General features: G+C 50.3%; 1 protein-coding gene across 3 annotated transcripts in view; it reads right to left on the minus strand.

Annotated features, from left to right (window-relative positions):
- ARHGAP39 (Rho GTPase activating protein 39) overlaps positions 1-26,099 on the minus strand; it is an 85,465-nt gene that overhangs the window by 55,207 nt on the left and 4,159 nt on the right. For 2 of the 3 annotated variants that reach the window (XM_040696159.2, XM_025148221.3), the window contains exon 1: positions 2,731-18,791. The exons of the other annotated variant lie outside the window; for it this stretch is intronic. In XM_040696159.2, the coding sequence (XP_040552093.1) occupies positions 2,731-2,756 (26 nt within the window). In that variant the 5' untranslated portion in view covers positions 2,757-18,791. Of the gene's footprint in view, positions 1-2,730; positions 18,792-26,099 lie in introns of those variants that run through there. 3 annotated transcript variants of the gene reach the window in all.

Raw genomic sequence — 26,099 nt, forward strand, 5'->3', positions numbered from 1 at the left:
ATCTGTTTTGGCTTGGGATGCTGCTGTTTACCTCTGCTTCAAGCCAGGAATCCACAAATGCTTCTCCCACCCCACCCCAATGCCAGGAATGGCGAAAGGTCTCCGAGGAATTAACAGGAAATGGTGCTTGAACTCAGCAGCAAAACTGAAATAATCAGATCCGAGCTCTGCACCAACACTCGCTGTGAACTTTAACTCACCCTGGACATTCCTAAACGATTGCTATTTTGGTGCTGCAGCATTTTCATCCTTGCAAGAGGAAAACAAGCCAGCCCTCCGCCGCGCTGTGCTTTTCATCTCTGCACTCAGCACTTCCTCTCCCCGACCTCCTCCTGAGGCTGCATTCATAGCAATTGGTGCTGGACCACCGTACAGCCAACGAGATGACATCTGGGGCTTAAAAATGGAAGAGCCCTCATATGACTGTCAAAATGCAGTGGGAAACCAAATTTAGATCTTGTCAACGTGGCTTTTTTTGTTGCTTGTTTGGGCAGTTTTTATGTTGAAATATAAAAGAATTGGATAAGATGTAAAATTTGGGAGTTGGAACTGGATAACCTTTAAGGCACCTTTCAACTCAACCATCCCATGGTTTTGTGATCTCTAAGGTCCCCTCCAACCCAACCATCTCATGGCTCTATGATCTTTAAGGACCTTTCCAACCCAACCAATCTATGGCACTGTGATCTTTAAGGACCTTTCCAACCCAACCAATCTATGGCAACGTTACCTTTAAGGACCTTTCCAACCCAACCCATCTATGGCACTGTGATCTTTAAGGACCTTTCCACCCCAACCAATCTATGGCACTGTGATCTTTAAGGACCTTTCCACCCCAACCAATCTATGGCACTGTGATCTTTAAGGACCTTTCCAACCCAACCAATCTATGGCACTGTGATCTTTAAGGACCTTTCCAACCCAACCAATCTATGGCACTGTGATCTTTAAGGACCTTTCCAACCCAACCAATCTATGGCAACGTTACCTTTAAGGACCTTTCCAACCCAACCCATCTATGGCACTGTGATCTTTAAGGACCTTTCCACCCCAACCAATCTATGGCAATGTTACCTTTAAGGACCTTTCCAACCCAACCATCCCATGGCACTATGATCTTTAAGGACCCTTTCAGCCTAACCATCCTACGGCTCTATGACCTTTGAGGTTCATTCCAACCCAACACGTTCTATGTTCCTACAATTCTACATCTGAGCAATTACGCTAAGTCTATTACTAAAGCTACAATTAAAAAACGTGATGAAATGTAGCACAGCCACAGAAAAACCCAGATCCATTAACTGCCTTGCTCCTGCTCAGCAGCCAAACGCAGCATAAATAATTCCCTTATTTTAAAGCTAACTTCACTTTTTAAAGGTTTGCAATTATTTCATCTCACCTCGACGGCTTTCAGTTTTACTGCTGAGATTAGAGCCGGCTTTGTCTCGCAATTAGCCATAGGAAATCATACAGCACTTCTCCGAGAGCACGATGAAGAGTATTCCTTCCCCATTTAAAGGGGGATTTCACATGGTGAGTGCTGCACTCCCATTTCCCCTGCAGCAGACACCCAGCACCATCCCATAAGGGAAAGCGTGAAGCCAGCTCAATGCAGGGTGCCGCAGACCTCATCTCACTGCTTAGAAGACGGACCTGATGATCCTTATGGGTCCTTTCCAACTTGGGACATTCTATGGTTCTGAGATGTGGTCTGCAGGCTACTCAACAGGAACCGCTGGAGGACAAGCTGGCACCAGATGCACATGAAGAGACCACAAGACAACCCTAAACACCATCAGCTGATACATTTATGACCCACCTAGGAAGGGCAAAGAATGGAAGAAATGCCCCCAAAATGCTGTTTCGCTCCCCAATAAGAAAGTTTAGCATAAGAAATGGACCCTCTGAACACCTTTGCACAGCAAAGCAGTAGCACAGCTCTCAGGTACATCTGTACCCGTTGGAGCACTGAACGCCTTCCCAACCCAACCCAAGCATCTTTGTGGCTTGCAACCTGTTCTAGAAACCATTAACTCAAGTACTCCACAGGAATGGAAGTAAGAAACAAGACCAAGAAGTGGCAATCTGAGCATGTGGTTGTGTGCTGGACTGGCATGGCACATCCAAATCATATCCTCCAACATCATATTACTCTCCCGACACCCCCCCAGCACCCAACTTCTCCACGAGTGGAAGAGCTGCAGCCTTTTCAGGGCCTCTTCACCCCCTCAGTCATTTCCTGCATCTTCCTAGAAGGGTCTCCAGACGCTCATTAACCAAAGGGCAAAGATGCACCGGGCACTTCCCAGAACACAGAGCAGGTAAGGTCACGGAATGATTTAGGTTGGACGGGACCTTTGGAGCTCATCAGGTCCAAACCCGTTGCACCAGAGGAGTCTGAAAACTTCACCCGCCCAAAAAGCTGAGTCCTCCCCAAACGTTGTGAGAGCACCTTCCATTGCTTTCTCCACGGATGAGCGACACAGATCGGGATAACGTGGCTTCACAACCAACACATTCAGCTTCGAAGCAGCCCTGCGGCTTTCACAGGTGACCATCCGGGTGAGTGGGGTTGGTCTGTGGGAGGGAACAAACCGCTGTAACGCGGCACCCCCTTCAGCGGGCAGAAAACAACCGAATCTGGAGAAAAATTAAGGAACGGAACAGGCTACGGAAATCCAAACTCACTGAGTCGCACTACGCTGATTCAAGGCTAGACGTGGTACGTACCAAACATTTGAGACGAATCCTGGCATTTAGGGGTCTCCGGAATCCAACCCACGTCGCGTTTTCCCCAAGGCGGGCAAGGATAAGCGAAGTTAGAGCTAGCCGGCCCTCCTATTAGCCCCGGCCACGCACTTCGGACAGATCCGGGGTATTTATTCCCTCTTCCTGGTCCAACACAGCCTCCACCGCCACCCTCGCTCTTGTGGGACATTCACTGCAGCAAACAGGCTCCTTACCCGGGGCTGCAGCCACCACCGCCCGCCTCCCTTCATTTCAGAGCGATACCAATCTGATTTCAGGCACAGGAAATGAAAAGAGCCATTGTCGAGGTCGCTGGAAACATCTGGCTGAGCACCCATCCCACAATGGCCCTCTTGTTCCCTCGTGGAACCGTTCTGATGGGGTGAGGCAGCGCCTCGGGGGCTCACAAGTTGCTGTTTCCGTGCCCTCCGGCCCTGCTGCCTTCGTGCCTCTCCTCCTCCGGGAGATTTCAAAGCTTTCATTTTGCTCGAGATGCATTGTAAATGCTCAATCAAGCGAGATCGCAGCTCGCATTCGAGCTGCAAATTTCAGCCTTCCTTCAGTGCCTCCCAGAGTGTCAAAAAGCTCCCGAGGAGCACGGCTGCCTCTGCCAAAGACCCCTATTTGCTTCTGATCTCTACTTAACCTTCCGCATCTAACAGCGGGAACACAAGGAATCAAACATCCCAGCAGTGCCTTCCGTCCTTCCCACCCACTCCAGTTCAAACAAGGAATACTGGAGCCCAAAGCCAACTGCGTTGTGCCCGCCAGCCCATCCATCCTTCCATCACCAGCCCTGCAAGACCCCCAAGGCCATTCAGTGCTGCACCATCCCTTCAGCCCAACACTGCCAGATGTGAAAGTCAGAAGGGAAAAGCCACTCTCATGCCGACCGCTGAGCAAAGAGGAGAATTTTCAGGCCCAGTTGGCTATAGGCGCATACAGAGCTGTGCCAGCTCAGGTCAGAGTCCCCACTGTCAGCTTTGCGTGTTATGCTTGCACAGCAGGAACAAATAAAATAATGATTCGAGTTTAAGGTGTCTTTCAGAACAGCTGAACTCGCGGTATTACGCCTTATAATTCCTTTTCCCCACGGTCCCGATAACTTTATTCCATCGGGTGCTCCGCACGGTGCAGTAAAAACAATAATTCTCATCCCCCTCTGATGTTGGTGACCACGATGGAAATTTGCAACCTGCAGAGCTTCCCCCCAGCACAGGAGGGTCACGGAACCACGACAGCTTGCGGATGACAAATCCTTCTCTCCAACGTGTGTGCCCGCTTGGCTCCTCACAGAACCGCGATGCCAGAGACAAGAGCTGAACTGTGCTAATACTGCACATGGGGAAGCGTGCTCGTATTTTTAGCAAGCGCCCGAGGACGTCAACACTTCAGCTCACCCAACTGGAGGCGCAGCTCAGAGACGCGGCTCTACAGCCGCTCAGCGTGGCGCGGGTGGGCTGGGAGAGCATTCCTGTGAGAGCCACAGATTCACAGCATTACTCACAAAGGACAGAGCCCCAAGTGATTCACGCTCATCGTTTTAGCTCAAGTCTCCTTCCTTTCTTCACATGCCTGGGACAATGTGTTCGCCACCATCTCATCGCTCAGCTCCTCCTGCAACGCTCGCCACGGAACTTGTCCTTCTGTCCAAGATACGTTGGACTATCCTTACTGTTATTATGGAGATATAAACTCCTCAAAGCACGACTGAATCTCTGAAAAAACGAGATGCTCCTATGCTTACGAAGAATTAAAGTTGCATTACAAGAGCAGACTCGTATTCCTGATGCCTCCAAAGCAACTGTTCTCAACTTTATTTTGTAGAGGCTGGGCTCCCACTGAAGCTCAGCACCAAAGAGTTGGGCACTGGGTCCTCCCATTGAGCCACCCATCTTTGTTCCGGCCCTCACAACATCATTTTGTCGTCCAGCAGTGGTTAAGCTGAGGGACATACGCCAAAGGGATGAAAGGCAGCACCATAAAGGCGATATTCATCCCCAGAGGTTGGAAAGGGCAGCAAACCCACTCGTGTGGTTCGTGCCGGGAAAGCGTAGGAGAGCAGCTAAAATGTTAAAGTTTGCATCCATGAATTTCGCGTCCCAGAAAAGGCAAAACAAAATCCTTAAGACATATTCATGTAGAAGTCAACAGAAGATGACGGCACCAGATTGCATCGGCCCTTTTCCTCGTCTCCCCCCCCGGGAGGGACGGGCTGTGAGCGAACTCTTAGTCAGAAGGAGACAGAAGCGCTTCACAAAGCGGCATTGCAAAAGCCCTATTACAAAACCTCCTGAAAAAGGGAGGGGAGAAGGGATCAGTCCAGCAGGAGGGACGCCGCGGCTCCACTGCCTGAGAGATTATTGTAAATCTTGCTTAATTAGGGCATTAGCCTGCTAATTCTATTTAATAAAAATAGATGATAGATTTGGCTCTGCACCTGACAAAGAGGGCACAACGAGGGTTCTTTCCATCGGTGCAGGATCAAAAGGATCCCTTCCAAATGGGAATATTCCATGATTCAATGGTTCAGTACCATCAGAAGAGACTTTGCTCCGCTTTAAGATCCACTTCCCATGGTCACTAAATGGGGAAGGAAGAGGATTCCTACCGGATACCACCACCACCACCACCATTCCTGCCCTGTTCCCAACAGGATGGACCTGAATCAGCCTCCATAGGTCCTCACCCTACCAGACCCCTACAACTTGTGACACCGCAGCAAATGAACAAGACGGACGATTACAGATTGCTGAAGAGCAATTTTAATTATCTCCAGTAATGCACCGGCATTGAATTAAGAGAGCTGAACAACCTCCCTTCCATCCAGGGCTACCTTTACTGGTTCAAGAAAGGCTCAGACCACCCAGATCTCTTGCCCCAGGCTTACAAGCAAATGGACACTCATTTGTCCAAGCCAAGAAGACATCACCTACCCACCTTCAATGTTAGCTAGAAAGCATGCTGCCCTCAGCAGGGCTCAGGATAGCTATATACTAAGAGTTAGCTCACACGCTAGGATGAGAACACTTGCTAGAAACAGTTTAATATCATCAAGATTTCAGATATCTGATGGGGTTCCTCCACTTTGCTGGGCACAGTCGGGACATGGGAGAGTTTGGTTGTGAGGACTTCCAAAGATTGCTCAAGAATCAGCTGAGAACCAGTGGAAGACCTAAGTAAGTACACGCTCTCGATGGCATACATTCTCTTTTCATTTCATTGTCAGTGTTACACAAGAGGTCTTTCTGAACGGCAGATGAATTCCTATGGCTCCCGCCTGCAGGTGGAAAACCAACATTGCCCAGCCTCACGGTCAGACAGGGCCACCTTTCCAAGAAGCTATGCACATGTGAAGTAAGATATTATTATGTGCAGTTTGAGATGTATTCGGTCTCCATGTAATGGTAGGAAAGCCAGTGAAACAACACCACTTTTAGAAGTAATTAATCTCAAAAGAAGCAGCCAAGAAAATGCCACCAAGCCCACGAGTTTTGCTCTTCCACCTTAGAGCCATAAAACCATCAAGGTTGGAAAAGACCTCCAAGATCAAGTCCAACCGTCAACCCCACCCCACCACATCCACTCACAGAATCATCAGGGTTGGAAAAGACCTCCGAGACCCCCAAGTCCAACCCCAACCCATCCCGCCATGCCCGCTACCCATGTCCTCAAGTGTCACACCTCCACATTTCCTGAGCGCTTCCAGGAACGGTGACTCCACCACCTCCTCGGGCAGCCCGTGCCAACGCCTGACCACACTTTCAGAGAAGAGAATTTTCCAATCTGCAACAGGCTAGAAGGAGGGAAGGGCAAGCAGCGTGCCAAATAACCACGTCCACTGTAAGCACTTGAAAACTTGCACTGTGAAGACAAACTCCTTCCACGCCAAGGCAGCAGGCAGCTTCCTGAAGCTGGTGGCAACCCGAGGAGACAGGATGCTGGGGCCGTGCCAAGCCCAAACAAACAAGATTGCGGGGGGTTGCTTAGAAACCTCTGAAAAAGACACGGAAAATTCAGATTTTGGTGAAGAGCACCGCAGTGTAGCTTGCTTTGCAGGTCACCTTTGAGCCCGAGCACTCCAAGGTTCACACAGGTTGAGCCAGCATAGCTTTCCAAACGCCCCAAAATCCCTCAGCAGAATGGGATTTCAATAACAGATAGCGATATACGGGAGGAACCGAAAAGAAAAAGAATGGAGTTACTGTAACACGCGCAGCCCTGGCAGCTAATCAAGGAGACAGATGAAGGCAGCAATCTGTCTCCTTAAGATGTGCATTTAATTTTTTATTTTTTTTTTATTGCTGCATAACTGTGCTGGAAGATGCTCGTGAAATGGCTGCGGCACGAGGGGGCTGCACCGGGAGCGTCCCTCTGCAATCATGAGGGAGGCAACGAGGAATGTCATCGTTAGCAGTGCTTAATTGCCAGTAGCCAGCACGCTCCTTTGCATTCATTATTAACTTTCTAACGTACCTGTGCACCAGGATCACAAAGCAGGCTTTGCTCCAAGCTCTGCTGCAGCTGTCATTGAGGGATGTCACCTCCCCACGTGCGGCCCCCAGCAACGCCCAAGGTTACCTCCTGCACTATGTCAGAACGATTGGGCTCGGGTAAAAAGATTGGGATTGACTTTTTATACGCTCTGATGGCAACAGGACATGGGGAATGGTTTTAAGCTAAAAGAGGGGAAATGTAGGTCAGGTGTTAGGAGGAAATTCTTAACCATGAGGGCGGTGAGGCACTAGAATAGGTTGCCCAGAGAAGCTGTGAGTACCCCATCCCTGGAGGTCCTCAAGGCCAGACCGGATGGGGTTTGGGCACTTGGTCAATGGGAGCTGTTCCTTCCCATGGGGGTTGGAATTGGATAGGCTTCGATGTCCCTTCCAACCCAAACATCTCATGGTTCTGCAGTCTTTAACGTCTCTTCCAACCTAGCTCATTCCACAGTTCCATCATCTTCGAAGTCCTCCCAACCCAACTGTTCCATGATTCTATGATCTTCAAGGTCCCTCCCAACCCAATCATTCCATGGTTCTACAGTCTTTACGGTCCCTCCCAACCCAATCATTCCATGGTTCTACAGTCTTTAAGGTCCCTCCCAACCCAACCATCCCACAGTTTCATGATCTTTCAGGTCCCTCCCAACCCAAACATTCCACGGTTTCCTGATCTTTAAGGTCCTTCTAACCCAACCACTCCATGCTTCCATGATCTTTAAAGGTCCTCCCAACACAACCATTCCGTGGTTTCACGATTCTATCATTCCTCTCCTCCTAGCTTGCAGTTGCACTGGAGACTCTCCAAAAACCAACACAGGGATCATCAGCAGGACAAAACAACGCTGTCCACCAACATACCAAACTGATAATTCATCTCAAACACAGTGCAAGAACCCGGTTTAAGTTCTTCCGATCTCCAGATCTCCAAGCAGCTCCACACCAACCACTATTTGTTTCCTACCACATCAAACTACCTCCTCCTACCCCATCCTGCTTAGTTCAGTTCCCAGACCGTCGGCTGCCACGCCATTCCCGTCTCATTGCACGGAGCCGTCCCTTCCCCATAATAAAACCTCACATCCCACTATTACGGGGAGCTGAGTTACACAAGTCTGCTCCAACCTGCTCCTCAAAACACTTCTCTCCAAGGGCAAATTCCTCCTGGGAGGGATACAAGCTGTGTTTTGCCCTGAGAGAAATGCAGCGGATGGCCATGGATAGGAGTTGTCTGCAATCGTCTGCTAAATACTCAGCAATAACCTCTGAACGCAGGGTTGTCAAAATGAGACCGTGGATACAACAGCAAAGAAAAACAAGGAAAAGGTCAGGTTTTAGGAGATTTGGAAGCCATCAGGATGCACAACCACAGGGACACCCAAAACGTTGCTGCTGAAGGCTCCGCACCACGCCGCCGTTACATCTCCAGGATTCTGTACGGATTTTGTCACATTTAACACAACCAAGGACCACTTTGCTGAGGACCCAGTGAAGATCTGAGGACACTCTTTTCATCTTTTCAGTCTGTTTTTCCAAACCCGACACCCTTTAGCTCACATCAGTCAAAGAGCTTGCCCTACAACTGGCAGAAATTAACAGTTTTTCCCAGGGATCAGCTGCCAGCAGGGATCTGTCACCCGAAAGACACAACAGGGCACCAGCAGCACGAAGAAGATGGAAAGAAGCTCGTGTGTGCCCTGTATCAAAGGCTCCACGAGGTTCTGAGGCACGAAAACATCTTTTCCCTACAGGATACGGAAAGAACAGAAGCAGAGAGAACAACGGGGGTGGGAGGAAGAAGAGGGGGGGAAAAAAAAACAACAACCAGCAAAATCTGTGCACGTAGCAGGAGCTCAGCACTGCAAAAAGAAAGCAACAACAACAACAACAAACAGCAGAGAAGAGGAGGAAAAGCAACTTGGGCACAAGGCGAGAAGCCATCCAAGAGCATCTGGAAGAGCCGCAGAAAAGCAGCCAGGAGGGATTTTCTTTCGTTTCTATGGGTTGGTTGGTTGGTTTGTTGTCTGTTTTTGCTTCTTTTTCTTTTTGTTTGTTTGTTTCTGTCAGTGCCCCGAGCCTCTCCTCCCAGGGAAGGAGGCAGCTGAGCGGCTCTTGCTTAAGCTGAGAAGGAAGAAGACGAAGGTGCTAAGAAGCAAGAGAGCAGAAACAAAACAGAAGTGAGAAACAGAGGCACAGAGAGGCAATGGGAGCTCCTCCGCAAGTGTGAGTTGAAGGAAATGTTGTGTTTTCAACCCACAAAGGGCAAGAAGAGGAGAGAAGGAAACAAAGTAGAGCGCGGCCTTCGGGGAGATGCAGCTCAGAAATGGGAACGAGTGAAGAAAACTGCATCGCTGACGGGATTCCTAATGGCTGAGGCAACTTTCTAGGGAGATAAACATACGCATGAGCGTAGAGGGTGGTCTCTTTGTTAGGGGGCTGCTGACGTTCAAGAGGAAAGTCCACAGCACCACAGGCAGCAAGGCAGTGTCAGTGGTGGAGCTGGTGGGAGGTGGTGGAGGGAGAGAACTACATGCAAACCTTCCGAGGAAAGAGGATACCAAAGGAGAACGTTTGGCATTAGCAATCTGCCAGGCTCTTCGCACCAACGGAGGACGTGGACTTTACTTGAAGAACCTTTCGAGAGCTGCCACGGAATCATAAGAAGGTGTGACTGGAAGACCCACCCCATGGGCAGAGGTATCTCCCATTGGTAGCGCTCAGAGCCCCATCCAACCAGGCTTAGAGCAACTCCAGGGATGGGGCAAGCACAGCTCTGTGCCGGAGCCTCACCACCCTCAGTGTGACAAAGTCCTTCCTCACATCTAACCCAAATTTCCCCTCTTCTAGTTTACAGCCATTCCCCTTGAGTGCACCCCTTGCACCCCTCTCTGCCAAGCCCTTGGCTGCAGCGTGAAGGCATCCCAACAAACACATCCAGGTCACATCCACAGGAACACGGTGGCCACGATTCAGAATTAAGTCACACGCAAGGCAACAGCTCAACATGAAAATGGCAAAGCTCAGGTTAATAAGAGACTGCATGGGCAGAAAGAAAGGGAGTTTTAATCTGCAAACACAGCTCTGGTTCCAGCAAGGCAGCCTTATACCACTTAATAACAGGTGCCCCGGAAGACACTGCATAGCTGTCGCCGTGATTAATCACTATTTTTCAGTGCCAGAGCAGGTAATGATTGCTGTGCTGGCAAGTAGGGAAGCCAAGCCAAGAGGAGGTATGGGGGGAGGAGGATTTGGAGCCAGCAGAAAGGAGGAGCTGACTCAAAGCCTTGGGATTTGTGGTTAGCTAGAGATGGCCAGGAGGGTGCTGTGGGGCTGCCAACAGTCATTGGCATACCTGCAGCACCAGTCCGTCTAGGAGCTGCATTTTGCAAGAGGAATATTTAAATAGATTGAGCCTGGAGGACTCAAAGCAGATTTTTAAGCTAGGCTACGACACTATTTTAAGCTTATCAGAGGAGTGAAGTTGGATCAACAGATTGGAAATGGAAGGTAGAACCACCAGTGTGAAGTTGGCCCTTCGGAGAAGAATGGGCTGATCCAGAGGATGGAGTGCCTCTGGTCTCATAAAGATCCATTACAGAATCACAGAGATATTAAAGATTTTAGATATTACCTAAAAGACTTTAAATATTAAAGATTTTCAGCACTCTGGGCAGCTAAGAGCTCCTCCACAGCAAAACCAATGACCAGGTTCTTGCTCTACACCCCATTTCCTCCACCTCCACTCCATTTTATAAGTCCCTCCCTGAAGCCAACAGGTTGACAATGCGGTGGAGTCATTCCTGCCCCAATTTCTCAGGCATTCCCAAATGCTTGTTGCCCTGAAACAAAGGCTGGAAGACGCAGACGGCCGAGCTCCGCTGCTCCGGAGGAGAACAAAGCTGGGGAGAAGCAGTCACGTGGACTACAAAACCTGGGAAATTAGCATGACAAGAATGATTCACTTTCTACACTGTCATTCTGGAATGAAAGTATAGAAAATTGTTACCTGCTACAGCAATTTTGGTAGAGCGCGGCCAATGATGGCTGGCAATTAGGCTCCGTTTTTGCTACGTAGGACTGACAAGTGACCCACGTCTCCACTCCCACGTTATGTGCAGGGAGAAAGAACAAGCTGCTACCAAACCCTGCTGCCTTCCCATTCAGACCTTCCCCGCTCTTTGTGTGAGTCCTCAGCAATTCCCAGCAGCATCCCCTTCCCGTAATAAGCAGCAGAACAAAGAGCCAGGAAGGTTTGATTATAGGGAGATGCTTGACGTGAGCAAATCAGACTTCTGTCCCCGTGGGAGAGAGAGATTTTCTCTTCTATCCATGTCCTCCCTGCAATGCTGGGGAAAACGGGGCAGAGGAAACGAAGGGATTTGCAATTACAAAGCCAAGGCAGTGCCTTGAACCCAAGCAAGGCAGCACGATAAGGCGCAGTCTGCAGACTGCAGAGCTGCAATTTGCTCACTAATCGGAGCCCCGGAGCAAAAGCATCGTGCAGGAAGGTTACCCAAATCAGCACCGAGACACCTCTTAGAGGCATCTGATGGAAAGTTTGTTGCTTTGCAGGATATGGGACCGGATCAGGATGCTTTTTGGAGCTGGAGGGAGCACAGCTGTGCAGGAATGAATGAGACGCTGCCTTCAGAACTTGCTTGGCCTGTCTCAGCGCTTGCAACTCGATACCCGAGTGCTCTCTGCATGCAGCGCGGCAGAAAGAGGAAACATCCACCAGCAGAAGCACAGGGTTTGCACAGCCTGAGCCTGGGATATATCACAGAGAAAGGCAAGTTTACAGAAACGCACACATAGAAGAAAGCTGCAGTCAGCTCAGGATGGCTATGCCAAGGCGTTGGTTCTGAGATCCTGGTGAGGAAGTTGATCTAACGCGGAGGCAATCAAAGAAAGAGCTGCTCAGCAAAACAATAAAATGAAAAATCACCGCTGTCAGCCAACAATCAAAGGAAAAGGGAATAACTCTGTAGATCTGAAGGGCTCCTCTGGAAAAAATCCAGCAAAAACCCCTTTGAAGTCATGATACAGTCGCAAAGCCCCAGCACCGCACTGTTTGCATTCAAGCCTTGTTCCACCTGCAGGTGAGATCCTCTGCCCCTTCGCCGACTTATTTTAAGACACCTGGATGAGCAGATCACTGCAAATAGGACTACGAGTTAAACCGAGCACTCGGTTTGTAGTAAATCTTGTTATCTGCCCTCCGCCGAGCAGCAGCCATGGCCTGATCAGATGCTAAGCACAACTTGTTCTCAGTGCCAGCAACAGAAGATGAACATCTGCAGAAGGGAGAGAGCTCGGCTGTAGGGTTACGTGCCCAAAGAACCTGAATCTGGTGAGGAGCCAGGAACAGAAGCAGCAGCATCTGAAGGAAGAGCTGGGCTTCAGTGCTGTCCAAAATCAATGCAGATCAATGAGGAGTCATTTTGGCTTTGGAGATGCTGCATGGCGAGTGATGAGACTTTACTTTTAGGAAAGGAAATCCATGAAGCGTGGCTGTTGACACAATCAAGTTGGAAGAGACCCAACGAGGACCATGGAGTCCAACTCCTGGCCACTCAAAACCCAAACCCTGGGAGCAGTGCCTGAACACTCCTTGAGCTCAGGGCCGTGCCCACCGCCGTGGGAAGCCTGTTCCGTGCCCACTGCTTAACATCACGGACGTGCCCAGAAAGAAGAAAACAGCATTTCATCTGAAATCCCATTAAGGTTGGAAAAGATCTCCAAGATCACCAAATCCAACCCCAACCCATCCCACCACGTCCACTAACCACCAGCGCCACATCTCCACGATTCCTGAACACCTCCATGGATGGTGACTCCACCACCGCCCTTGGGCAGCCCGTGCCAACGCTTCACCATTCTTTTGGAGACTTTTTTTTTTTCCCTAATATCCAACCTAAACACCCCTGGCACAACTTGAGGCCACCACCCTTCGCCCTAGCACAAATCCTCAGCACCGTCACACGTGAGATGCCATAAGCCCAAATAATTGTGCCGTGGAGCGCGGAAAGCACAGAACCAAAGAATGGCTTGGGTTGGAAGGGATCTTGAAGATCTTCCAGTTCCAGCCCCATTGCCGCGGGCTGGTTGCCAACGATTATTCAAATACAATTCAGTGATTCTAGGAAACTGGAGAAGCAGCTCAGGCTGAGCTTGTTGGACAGCGCATCGAAAAGCCCAAAGGCGAATCCCCAGCAGATCAACCACGGCTTGACGGATGGACTCAGTGATCTTCAGGCCTTTGCCAACCTTAATGGTTCCATCTCCAACCTCGAGAAATGACTGTTCCAGATGGCTGAGGCAACGAACATCAAGCGAAGAGCACAAACCACCACAAGCACTGAACACAAGTCAAGCGTGCCGTCGAGACGGCCCTAAGCAACACCTCCACCGCAGGCAGTATCGGCAATGGCTGTGCCCAACGCGCCTGCTCAGCTCCATCAGCCTCCCCAGACACAAACTGCTGGCAGTTGGAAGGAGCCTGCTGTCCTCTGACAGGCAATGACTAAAACTTGCTCGCTCCCCTATAAACAAGGCTGGGCTCCCAACCGGGGAAGAGGTAGGGCACCTCTCAGCTGCCCCCCAAAGCAGCGGCCCAGAAGAGACCCTGGCGCTTCCCTATTTGCCTATTTGCACTCAAAACACGAAAAATTAAGTCTCACAGTGACTTGAAGTAGAAATAAAACTCACACATCGTTAACAGCCAAAGCACGATGTTGCTGTGGTCCAGTCATTATTCCAAGTGCACTCTGCGTGTCCTCAGAAATTTATTTATAAAGCATTTACTTTTGCCCCTCCTTGTGCGATGGACGCAGAGCATGACAGCTTTTAATGACAAATCAATAGCGGGCTCTAAAACCCAAATCTTATTACTGCCGCATTAGAATTTTTTCCTGGGCTGCGGCTTATGAAATATTCAATATTTCCAATTCTTCTTCTTTCTCCCTCCTCTGACCTGAGAGCTCTGGAGTTGGGCATCAAAATCTGCTCCAAACAGAGTAGTTGGATGCATATCCTTTTTAAACGCAGGAAAGATTTGTGAGCGTTAATCTCGGAGCGGTGGCATTCATTGAAGCACACAAAACTTGCAAGGCCAAGTTGGAAGGGTCTACACTTAACAACGTGTATTCATCTCCAGGAGATAAACAGTTGGCACAGCCACCTGGACACTCCCGAGCACGCCTTTCCCCTCGCTGGAAATCTACTGAACTCCTAAGCTTTGGGCTCTCGAAAGCATGCAGAGATGTTTCAAAGTACCGAGGTACAAAGCACCCTCCATTGCGCTACCACTGTGCCACCCAGCCCCAGAACAAAAGGAGGGCCGGGAGAATATGGATGAGAGCCTCCACGTCGGCATTCCTGCTCCTGTGTGCTGCCATGCTTGGATTTTTAACTCAAGCTCTACCTATCTTTTCATTTCCTGTATCAGTGGATTGCTGCATTAAGACCTCGTTACCCTTCTCAGCCAAAAATACTCCGAGCATCTCCGCAGCTCTCTCTGAAAGGCACCGCGTCACTTTCAGGAGAGCAGAATAAAGAAGAAAGCGGCGTGTGAGAACATTGGCAGCTTTGTTTTACCTGCTCATATCAGTCAGAATCTCCAGCAAGGCACCAAGCAGAGCCCGGCACCGACCAGCTCTGCTTTGTCCATTCAGGTTTGATTCATCTTGCTTAGGCAACGGTCCGATGGCTCTTCTAAAGCAGCAGAGATACTTAACCTTCAAAAAGATTCCCTTTGCAATCACAGCCCTTTATTTCTCCCCCTCCTCCTTCATCCTTGCAAACGCTTCAGTCAAGGCTGAAAAAGAGGAATAAATCAGACAGTGCTGTGCGTCGCTCCAATCCAACCTCCATCCTGCAGCAAATCTCCGGGGCAGTAATTCCTAAACTCACGCATTTCTGCGCTGCCTGACCCAATGCCTTGGAGGCATTCCAAACTGCATGGCTTTCCAGGACAAGAACGGCTAAAAAAAAAAAAAAAAAAAAAAAAAACACCAACAAAAAACAACCAAGGATGAGATGATAATTCTCCCTATGCCAGGTTTTGTGTTCTCTGTTTCCGCTACCGTACCCAAACGGGCTTCATTAAAGGCAAACGTCCATCACGCACCGACGTGCTGCCCACATCCATTGCAGCCCCACCGAACTTCCTGAGCCTGCACTCCCTTCACTTCTCATCACTATCAACACCCCTCCACAACCCTCTCCCCACACACCGACCTGACACATCGCCTGGAGCATCCTCTCTCTCTTCACATCCATTTTTCTTCTTGCAATTTTACGTCCCTCTCTATTAACACCGCAGCCACGCTGTCTTCCCTTGTGCTTCTACATGGTTATGCCTTCTTGACACCATGACTCCTCACTACAACTTAGTGCCCACCTATCTGTGGTAGGATTTCAGCCATTTATTGCTCATCCCTTACCCTAGGGAATGGCCTCAAGTCGTGCCAGATTGGATATTAGGGATAATTTCTCCAAAAGAGTGCTCAGACACTGAAACAATCCACCCAGTGAGGTGGTGGAGTCACCATCCCTGGAGGTGGTCAAGGATTGTAGAGATGTTATACTTGGGGACATGGATCAGGGACACAGCAGGGATGGGTTGGGGTTGGACTCGATGGTCCTGAAGTCTTCTCTGACCTTAGTGATCCTATGATTCTATTTAGGGACATGGGTTGGGGTTGGACTTTGGGGGATCTCGGAGGTCTTCTCCAACCTTAGCCATTCTATGGTTCTATTTAGGGCCGCAGTGGGGATGGGTTGTGGTTGGACTCGGGGATCTTGGAGGTCTCCTCCACCATTAATGATTCCGCTCATTGACCCCTGTACTTTCCGTAGCCCTCATGGGCATTCGTGCCTTTCTATTCTCCGTCTAAACACCTCCCAGGGACACGTCAGAAGGAAAAGATGACGAAGTGACCATGAAGTGAATGGGTCACTCAGAGAGGATGTAGCTCAAGTCAAAACAGCCTTAAGGTTTTGCGTAGCCACAAGCAAAGTCAGGAGGCGATGTCAAAAAATGAGCTCAAAAGAAAAAAAAAAAAAAAAAAAAGAAAAGAAAAGAAAAGGAAAGGAAAGGCCTCAGAGTTCTGTAACCCAGGTCCAGAGCACTGGTTTTAATTGATCGCTATTGATCTGTAGTTAATTGGGCCTTGCCTCACAGCACCCAACTGCTCACCTCCATGGCAAGAAGGCTCCCACTGTGATATGTGGGGTACTTAACAGTACGGAACACCATGAATTTCCTTTTGAATGCTATGGACTACGTTATCTTGCTCATAACTGCGTTACAGCTGAATTATTTCGCCCATAACTGCATTACAGCTGCTAACTGGTGTCCCATCCCAGACCCACAGCCTCCTGGATCCGTCCATTGCTCCCATAAGGACAGCCTTTAGAAAACAGGAGGCAGCCACGCTCTGGTAGCTCCAGGCCAAAGATCCACCGAGAGCCCACGCTCGCAGAAGACCACAGCAATTAGATTCCAGCAAACTGTAGGATTAAGATACATCACTTAGGGAACGGGAAAATAACGGATGCTTAGTGATATTAAAGATACTGAAACCATTAGGAGATATTCGCCTCAAAGGCATTTGAGTTCACGTCCTCCCAACACAGCCAAGAAACATGGTGGGTTATGAACCCTTCGTTCCACCTTTGGCACAGAGGATCCCAGTTCAGCTCCTTGACTTCCTTCAACTCACACCCCAGCATCAGATTCAGGATGAGGTCTCCTGTAGTTCTGTCTTTTAGGGTTTTAGCGACAGTACAACAATATAACAATGGTTTAGTGGGCATGGTGGGGATGGGTCAACTGTTGGACTTAGTGATCCCAGAGGTCTTTTCCAACCTTAGTCATTCTGCAGTCCTAGGGATGGGCATGGTGGGGATGGGTCAACTGTCGGACTTAGTGATCTCAGAGGTCTTTTCCAACCTTAGTCATTCTGCAGTCCTAGGAATGGGCATGGTGGGATGGGTCAACTGTTGGACTTGGTGATCTCAGAGGTCTTTTCCAACCTTAGTCATTCTGCAGTCCTAGGGATGGGCATGGTGGGGATGGGTCAACTGTTGGACTTGGTGATCTCAGAGGTCTTTTCCAACCTTAGTCATTCTGCAGTCCTAGGGATGGGCATGGTGGGGATGGGTCAACTGTTGGACTTAGTGATCCCAGAGGTCTTTTCCAACCTTAGTCATTCTGCAGTCCTAGGAATGGGCATGGTGGGGATGGGTCAACCGTTGGACTTGATGATTGTGGAGGTCTTCTCCAACCCCGAGGGTTCTACAAATTCACTGCAACCAGAGCCAGCTGTATGCCACAGCTCTACAAACGCACCAGAGAGAATAAGGACCTACCAGCTATCTTAACGAGCTACTGATACCTCTCTCAGTAATTTCAACCCACGGCTTGCCAGACAGCTTCTAACCTTACACGCCTCAGGCCGAAAGCTATTTGATCCCTATTTGTAAAACAATCAGAGCAGACTGAGCTGGAACAAATATTCTACAAATAGTGCCCCAAACATTCTACATTTCAGGGTGAAATCCTTGAGCTGAAGGCACCCAAGGAACCTCTTGTCATGTCAGGAGAAGTCTTGGGCCCGGACGGAGAGCTGCGGGTCAGCACTTTGAGTTGTCAATATGATGAAAGAATCACAGGGGGGAAAAAAAAAAAAATACTCCAGAGCTACGACAGCATTTTGTTAAAAAAAGCTGCTGCTGCTAGGCAGGATCCCAGCAGCCACGTAGCGTTGAGATGAATGAGTGGAGCTGAGATGAAAGCAGCGATGTGACAGCTGCGCTCCTGCCACGGGGATGTGAAGCCAAAGGTCTACACTCAACCATCACCGTGGAGGTTGGAGGCTCCTCCAGGTCCATCTGGACCGACCTCCACTCAAGGAGGGACCCTCGGGAGGCTTGCAGAGCAGACTTGCTTGAGATGGAGGAAATCCTATTTAAAAAAAAAAAAAACATCACACCCTAGAAAGGTTGTTTGCTCCCCCAGTTAAAAAGTCTTACAGGTATTTGCACTCCACGGGGGGGGGGGGGGGGAATAAACGCGGTGTTATCAGCAAATGTGTTTTTAGCTGTATCGTCCCCATGCTCTAAGTGCAGATGGAGAGACATATGCCAAAAGCATCCAAAAAGTCTACAGATTTTTACACTCTTTCCATTGCTAAACCGGCACCACAGGATTCGAATGGTTACGGCCCACATGAAATTCATCCAACCTGTGGCTCACCAATCTGGATCGGATCTGAAGCACTGAGACAACAGAGGGCTGTGCTGCCCGACCTGCTCCTCCTGCACGCTGAGCTTGGTTTCCACCAAGGGCTGGAATGAGGCTGCAGGTTGGAGCATCACCTCCACGGCTGACAACCTGGGGGCGTGGGGATGAGCCTCCTGTTGAAACTAAGACGACTGGAGAGCTGCTGTAAGTGGGAGCCTTAGAATCATAGAATCATTAAGGTTGGAGATGATCTCCGACATCCTCGAGTCCAATCCCAAACCATCCCACCGGGTCCCTAAACAGAACCATAGAGTCACTAAGGTTGGAGAAGATCTCAAGACCACCAAGCCCAATCCCAACCCATCCCACCAACCACGTCCCTCAGCGCCATATCTTCGTTGTCCTTGAATGCCTCTGGGTATGATGACACCACCACCTCGCTGGGCATCCTGTTCCAGCGCCTGACCACTCTTTCAGAGAAGAAATACTGCCTAACATCCAACCTGAGCCACCCTCGGCACAACTTGAGGCCATCACTCTCACATCCTGTATCACTGATTACCTTGCCTCAACTTGAAGGACAACCCACGGTGGTGATACGGAGCACAACTGACGCAGAGGTGCACGGATTTGCCAAGAACTCATTTGCTTTTAGGAAAACAAGCTCCAGCCACCAAGCTGCCTCAGTCCAGTGCATATCACCACGCTCCGTGCATGCTCTTGCAGGACCTGTTCCTGCTCCTCCTTCCCCTTCCAGCTGCAGGAGGAAGGCGCGTTGCTTCAGCAAGCTCCGCTTTGACAGAAAAAATAATGACTGCAGAGGCCCTTCTTTGAAGTCCCGGGCACGTTTCTTACCTCGAACAAAAAACCTAGAGAGCTCCCCGCTAAAGAAAAAAATAAATCTGATGGCAGAAAATGCGCCGAGTTGCTCCGTAAATTGCTTTTTGTTTTGTATTGGGGTATTCTGGAACACACGTTCCGCCCTCACCACATCTGACCCACTGCACCGCACCACGCAGATGACTCAAGGTGACACGCCGGAGACGTGAGAGATGCACAACAAGGAGGGGAAAAGAAAGGGCTTCCAAACGAGAGCCTCGTTGATGTGTTCATTTGCAATTTCTCCTTACAGCTTTATGGCAGAGCGCTGCTGGGAGCTCTGACAGCTTCAACAGCATCTCTCGAAAACGGCACAGAAGGTGAAAGCGCAGATCGGAACGCTGGGGAGCAACGGGAATTATTTTGACTGAAATGCAGAGGAAGCTCTTTGTTTCTTTCCTGCTTTCGGAACCCTACTGCCAATTTTTGCTCCTGTAGGAACGCCTGATGAAAGCTGCACGGGTCCTCAAATCGCCCACCCAGGAGACCACCACGTTGGTGTCAGATCCCTAACCGCAGCCATGGGCCGAAAATGGGAGCTTCCCACCATGTAATGAACCCAAAGTGGGAGCCTCCCACCAACTGGGAGCATCCCTGTCACACAACGAGCCCCCAGCTGGGAGCATCCCTGCCAGGGAACCCAAAATGGGAGCTTCCCACCATGGAGTGAACCCAAATGGGAGCATCTCTGTCACACAATGAGCCCCATACCAGGAGCATCCCTGCCAGGGAACCCAAAATGGGAGCTTCCCACCATGGAGTGAACCCAAAGTGGGAGCCTCCCACCAAATGGGAGCATCTCTGTCACACAATGAGCCCCATACCAGGAGCATCCCTGCCAGGGAACCCAAAATGGGAGCTTCCCACCATGGAGCGAACCCAAACAGGGAGCTTTCCACCAAATGGGAGCATCTCTGTCACACAATGAGCCCCATACCGGGAGCATCCCTGCCAGGGAACCCAAAATGGGAGCTTCCCACCATGGAGTGAACCCAAATGGGAGCATCTCTGTCACACAATGAGCCCCAAGCAGGGAGCATCCTTGTCAGTGAACCCAAAATGGGAGCTTCCCACCATGGAGTGAACCCAAACTGGGAGCCTCCCACCAACTGGGAGCATCTCTGTCACACAATGAGCCCCATACCGGGAGCATCCCTGCCAGGGAACCCAAAATGGGAGCTTCCCACCATGGAGTGAACCCAAACTGGGAGCCTCCCACCAACTGGGAGCATCTCTGTCACACAATGAGCCCCATACTGGGAGCATCCCTGCCAGGGAACCCAAAATGGGAGCTTCCCACCATGGAGTAAACCCAAATTGGGGGCCTTCGACCAAATGGGAGCATCCTTGTCATGCAACGAGCCCCATACTGGGAGCATCCCTGCCAGGGAACCCAAAATGGGAGCTTCCCACCATGTAACGAAGCCAGACTGGGAGCCTCCCAGCAACTGGGAGCATCCCCGCCATGCAACAAGCCCCAGACTGGAAGCTTAAGCACCACACAGTAAGCTCAAACTGGAGTGCCCAAGGAACCCCAAATGGGAGCTCCCCACCATGCAACAAATCCCATCCGGGAGCCTCCCACCAAATGGCAGCTTGACTGACACACAACGAACCCCAGCTGGGAGCTTCCCCACCAAGGAACCCAGAATGGGAGTCTCCCACCACACAACAAGCCCCAGCTGGGAGCCTCCCATCAAATAAGAGCTTGACTGACACACAGCAATTCCAAACTGGGAGATTCCTACCCAGGAGCATCTCTGCCATAGACTGAGCCCCAGCTGGGAGCATCCCAACCACACAGGGAACCCAAACTGGAGCACTGCAACGCAGAGCCTGCATCCCACAGCCCTGTGCTCCATCGATCCCAGTGCTCTAATTTCAGTTCTGGATGCAGGGATACTGAGATATGACTGCTCCCATACCCCAGAGTGAGCTTCACACAAGGGGGAGAGAATTTTAGGTAAGGGCCATCGGGAAACTGCAAGGTCAAGGAAGCAATGCCTGAAGAGCGAGCACTGAGACGTGCTCCCCCAGACCTCAGTCCTGAAAAGGAAAATGGGAATAAAAGAAAAAGAAGAAAACTCCGAATTTCTAAAATTAAAGCTTGCAATCCCTGGAGCAGCACAGGCTGCCGCGGGAAGTGAGGGCTGAAACGTGATCCCGACTCACAGAGCTGAGCAGCAAGTAGCAGACAGAGGTCACGCTGCAACAGAGGTCGTGCTCAGCCAAGCAGATGCAAAGCAGGGAATCAGTGCCCGGCACGCAGCCTCCTCTGTGCTGACTTTGCCCAAATCCTGCTGGTTTTGGGGGGAAAATGGGAGAAAACCACTTCACCAAGAGGCTGCTGGGGGTGCACGCAGATTCCCCCCCCCCCAGGCTGCTCCTCCCCATGCAGTGACTTGATGACTTCCCTAAATCTTCCCAAATGTTCCCAACCACATCGAGTGCTGCCAGAATAAGAAGTGTTTGCTTTGTTTTCCTTTTTTTCGTTGTTTTTCTTCTTGAGCCCTGAACACATGGAGGAGACTCCACAGAAATACTGCTGCCCCCACCTCCGAGAGGACGTGGATTCACAGATGCACGCATCAGATTAAAGGCAAATCAGCTTAGGAAGCAGAACCCACCAGCATCCAGAAACCACCTTCATAACAGGGTTCAGCAAGCGCTTAAGAGGCAGCTTAATTACTAATAAAACTGACGATACAGCCTCAGATCCTACAAAGCTGCGCACGCCCGTGCTTGGAGGCTGCTCAGCTGGATTGGGATGAGTCCCTCAACACAAGCTGAGTTTTAAACTATAAGAGGGGCTATTTAGGTTGGATTTGAGGAGGAAACTCTGTACTCAGAGGGGTGATAAGGCACTGGAGCGGAGAAACAGAGGGTGCCCCAATGCTGGAGGTGCTCACAGCCAGGCTGGAGGGGGCAATGTTGTCAATGGGAGACGTTCCCGTCAATGGGGTTAGAATGGATGGGCTCTAAGGTCCCTTCCAACCTGACCCATTTTACAGGTCTACCACGGGTCCGAGCCGTTTTGGAGATCATTTATAATCTCTAAAGGATTTACACTTGAGGAAAAGAGAGAGACTGTGCGTCCAAATGTCCCAGACAAACAGCAGGTTGACTCCTCTAACCTAAATTCCACCGCTCACCCCAACGCACCCCGCCGTCCGTCTGTCCGTCCTCTATGGCGGAAACTGCAGTCAATAAGCAATTGCACTTCTTTTTTTTGCCTCTTGCCATGATCTCTCCTAACGGTGTGCAAAGCGCTCCGAGGCCCGCAAGAAGGGCTGCGGGAAGATGGATACGATCATAATCCTACAGCTCCGATTCGTCGAGTAAGTAATATTTCTCGTTGGCAAAAAAAAAAAAACCAAAAAGCTTGGATTTCCAAACACGTCGCCCGTGGAAGTCATTTACATTCAAGCAGAGAGCGGAGCAGGGAAGGGAGATCAATACAAATGCAACGAGGCAGACAGAGAAATGTCAGCACCTAAAAGAGGCAGCCCGGGAGCCGCGTGCATCTGCCGGGAGCGCAGATAGCACAAATGGATGTGATGGGTTCGCGTTCCATGGGGGCTGCGGTGAGCCCCCAGCACCCTTCCTCCTGTCACACGTTCACATCCAGGTGCCGCTGAGCCCCTCGCCCCCTGTACCCTCCTCTGCCCCCCCCCCCAAAAATGGGTTCTCTGCCCTCTGCGATGGGTTCAGAACTGGGACCCAATTTGGACAGCTCCCAGTCAAAGCAAATCCCAACCAACACTCAACTCAGGAACAAAACTCCCCGGAGTCGGTATTCATAAGATACGAAGAGCCAACCCTTCTCCTTCTGACAGCCCATTTCAGGTCTCGTTTGCTGCGAGTTTTATGAGATGGTCATCAACAACCAAAAAAAAAAACGCCACGTCCTTCACTACAAGAATTGCGCTCTCAACATTACACCAATGGGTTACGGCGTGGCGCCGTTATCGAACCCATTTTGAGCAGCACAGCACCTCCACAGCAACAGCACAGTGCAGCAGGACTGCTCCTTCCAGGAGGTGGGAAAGGGAGAAATACAGCTCTGGGGATTCCCGGGAGGAATACAGCCACCTCCAAGGGGACAGCGTTGGGTTGGGAGGAATAAGAACCAATCCCAAGGGCACAGCCTTGGCTCCACTTCTTCCTCCGGGCACGTGGAGAGCATTTATCCCCCGTTCACTTATTGGTAACTGGAATTAAAAACAGGCGGCCTGGATTCAGTGGAGAGTGGAAGAAGGAGGAGAATGACAGCAGAAACACTTCTGAGGACACAGAGGAAGAAGAGGGAAGGTCCAGGCTCAATGCGCTATCTAGAGCATGTAAGGGAATGATCACTGAAGCAAAAATGCAAGAAGGAGAACACGGCTGCTGGAGATGGGGACAAGAAATTCCTTTTTAAACACACTGCAAGGAAAACACTGCACTTGTGATGATCTTAACCAGCAGCCGAAGTGAAGCTCTCATGGACGATTACTGTACGGGGTAAGTAGGTTTACATACGTGCCCTAAAAGCACATGGGTTGGCGATGGCCAACCCCCACAGTCCCGGTTTATCCTCATTCTGCAGAGCCAACCCCAAGGAATTCAGAGCCCCACGGCTCACACGTCAGTTCTAATCCCCGGATTCAGCCTTGAGACTCATGACATATTCTATGGTCTCACTTTGGACCGTGGGGGTTCCATTCGGACACCATTTAATGGGTTTTTGTTTGTCTGCTTTACATCACGTAAGTAAAGTAAGTGAGTAACCAGAGGTGAACTTCACACGCTGCCATCTCTCAGACGCAGAGCAAAACAGTGCGACTCTTTGGTCTTCATCCCACTGAGAGGGAGAACATTGGGATGGTTGGAGCCTTGCACAAGGAGCCAGGCCAAACCCAGCTCCCTCCTCCGAGACGCAGTGTCTGCCCTTCGGGTAATAGCTTACCTACAAACTCCCCTATGAAAACCTGCCCTGGAACTTCCCCAGCCTACACAGAGATGGATCTGGGATGGGAACGGACAGCTCAGCCGATATGGGACGTGCCAAGATAGGGCAGCGTCCTTGGAATGGTCAAGCGGAGCCTGTTTGAAGGCACTGAACCCCCTGAGGACACTGAGAGCTGTCTGGGACCCAAACAGGTCAACTTCAGACCCAAACCCATTGCTTGAGCTCCAGGATAGCTCCTCACAAGGCTGAGACAACCCCCTGCCCAATTCCCAGCAGCGTTTCAGAACACCTCCTTGCTGTCAGAGCTCCAACGCACTTCCAAGGGGCACTGTGGCCATTGGGACACATTGCCCATCAACGCTTCATCCAGCGTAAGCCAAAGTATTTCAGCAACCGAAGCTCTGCCGGTTCCTCCAGGGATTCACAGCAAACCTCAGTCCATCAGGAGCTCCGAAAATAGCCTGGATTTCCCTTATCCTGCCTGCATTTGGAGCCCCAGAGCCGCAACCAAGAGTTGGCTTGGAGATCCCACAAACCCAGGCAATAATCAGGCAGATTCCAAAGGCTCTGAAGACAGAGCAGTGCACAAACAGGTTGTTGGGGCCGTCCCACGTGTCATCCCTTTTTAATATCAAAGAGGTAGAAGAGCAGCTCTGCAGGCACTCAAGTCAACCGCACGCACCGGAACTGCGCTATGTTCCCCAGGTGTGTGCGGAGCAGCTGTACTTGGTACAACCAGAGAGATTTGGGCTGGGAGAGGGACCTTACAGCCCATCCACCTCCAACACGGGCAGGGATCCATCCTATGGGGTTGCCCAAAGCCAATCCACGTGGCTTTGGACAACGCACAGCCAAGAGCTGTGATATCCAACAGAATCCACACGCGCGCGCGGCTGTTGCCTTGCTGTTTCCCAAAGCCAGGCATCCAAACATCCATAAAATTATTATTATTATTTTTTTTTTAAAGCAAAATTACTGGGAACCAACTATACACCCTATACCTGTAAGCCGTAGGTGAATAGAGGCACTTTTCCCAACCCTTGGGGGCTACAGCCCTGCTCCAAGATCGCCGCCACAACCTACACCCAGCAGCCCTACAGTCGCAGCTCCGCGACACTCAACAGCGCTGAGAAAGAAGAGGAATGCTTTGAAATCAGAACAAAAAGGCACTCCTTGGTCAGCACAACCTGCTCCACATCACTGCTTTTGCGCCGCCAGGTTGGTTAGTGAACGTTACACGTTTTGGTTCCTCTTCCTAAAGAGCCAAAATTTCACCCAAAATGTCACCGTTAGCGCAGCAATTGCCCATTGGGCCAACGGCACAGCAGCAAAAAATGGACATAATTCCCCCCAAATGACCCCAAACCCATCCAGGAATCACAGCCACGCAACGGTACCGACAGAGCACAGAAATGCAGCTGTGAGCACTGAGAACAGAGAGGGATTAATCCGAATTCGGGGGTAGGAAACGGCATCAAATGAGCACAGGGCTGAGAAGTCAGTGCTGGTGGCAATGGTTGGGGGTCTACAGAGCCCAGAAATGCTTTGGGGCAGAAGGGGGGGAAAATGGTGCTGGGCATCTCCTGAGTGATACAGAAAGGATGAAAATGGGGAAAAAAAAAAGAGAGAGAGAAAATAAGGAGAAAAAAAAGAGATGGGATGAAAATGGGCAACAAAAGGGACAAGGGGGGAAGAAAGTGGGCAAAAAATAAAGAGAGAGAAGGGGGAATAAAGATATAGAGGGTGAAAATGGGTAGGAAGGGGATGAAAACGG

The sequence above is a fragment of the Gallus gallus genome, chromosome 2, assembly GCF_016699485.2.
Source record: "Gallus gallus isolate bGalGal1 chromosome 2, bGalGal1.mat.broiler.GRCg7b, whole genome shotgun sequence".
Lineage (NCBI taxonomy): Eukaryota > Metazoa > Chordata > Aves > Galliformes > Phasianidae > Gallus > Gallus gallus.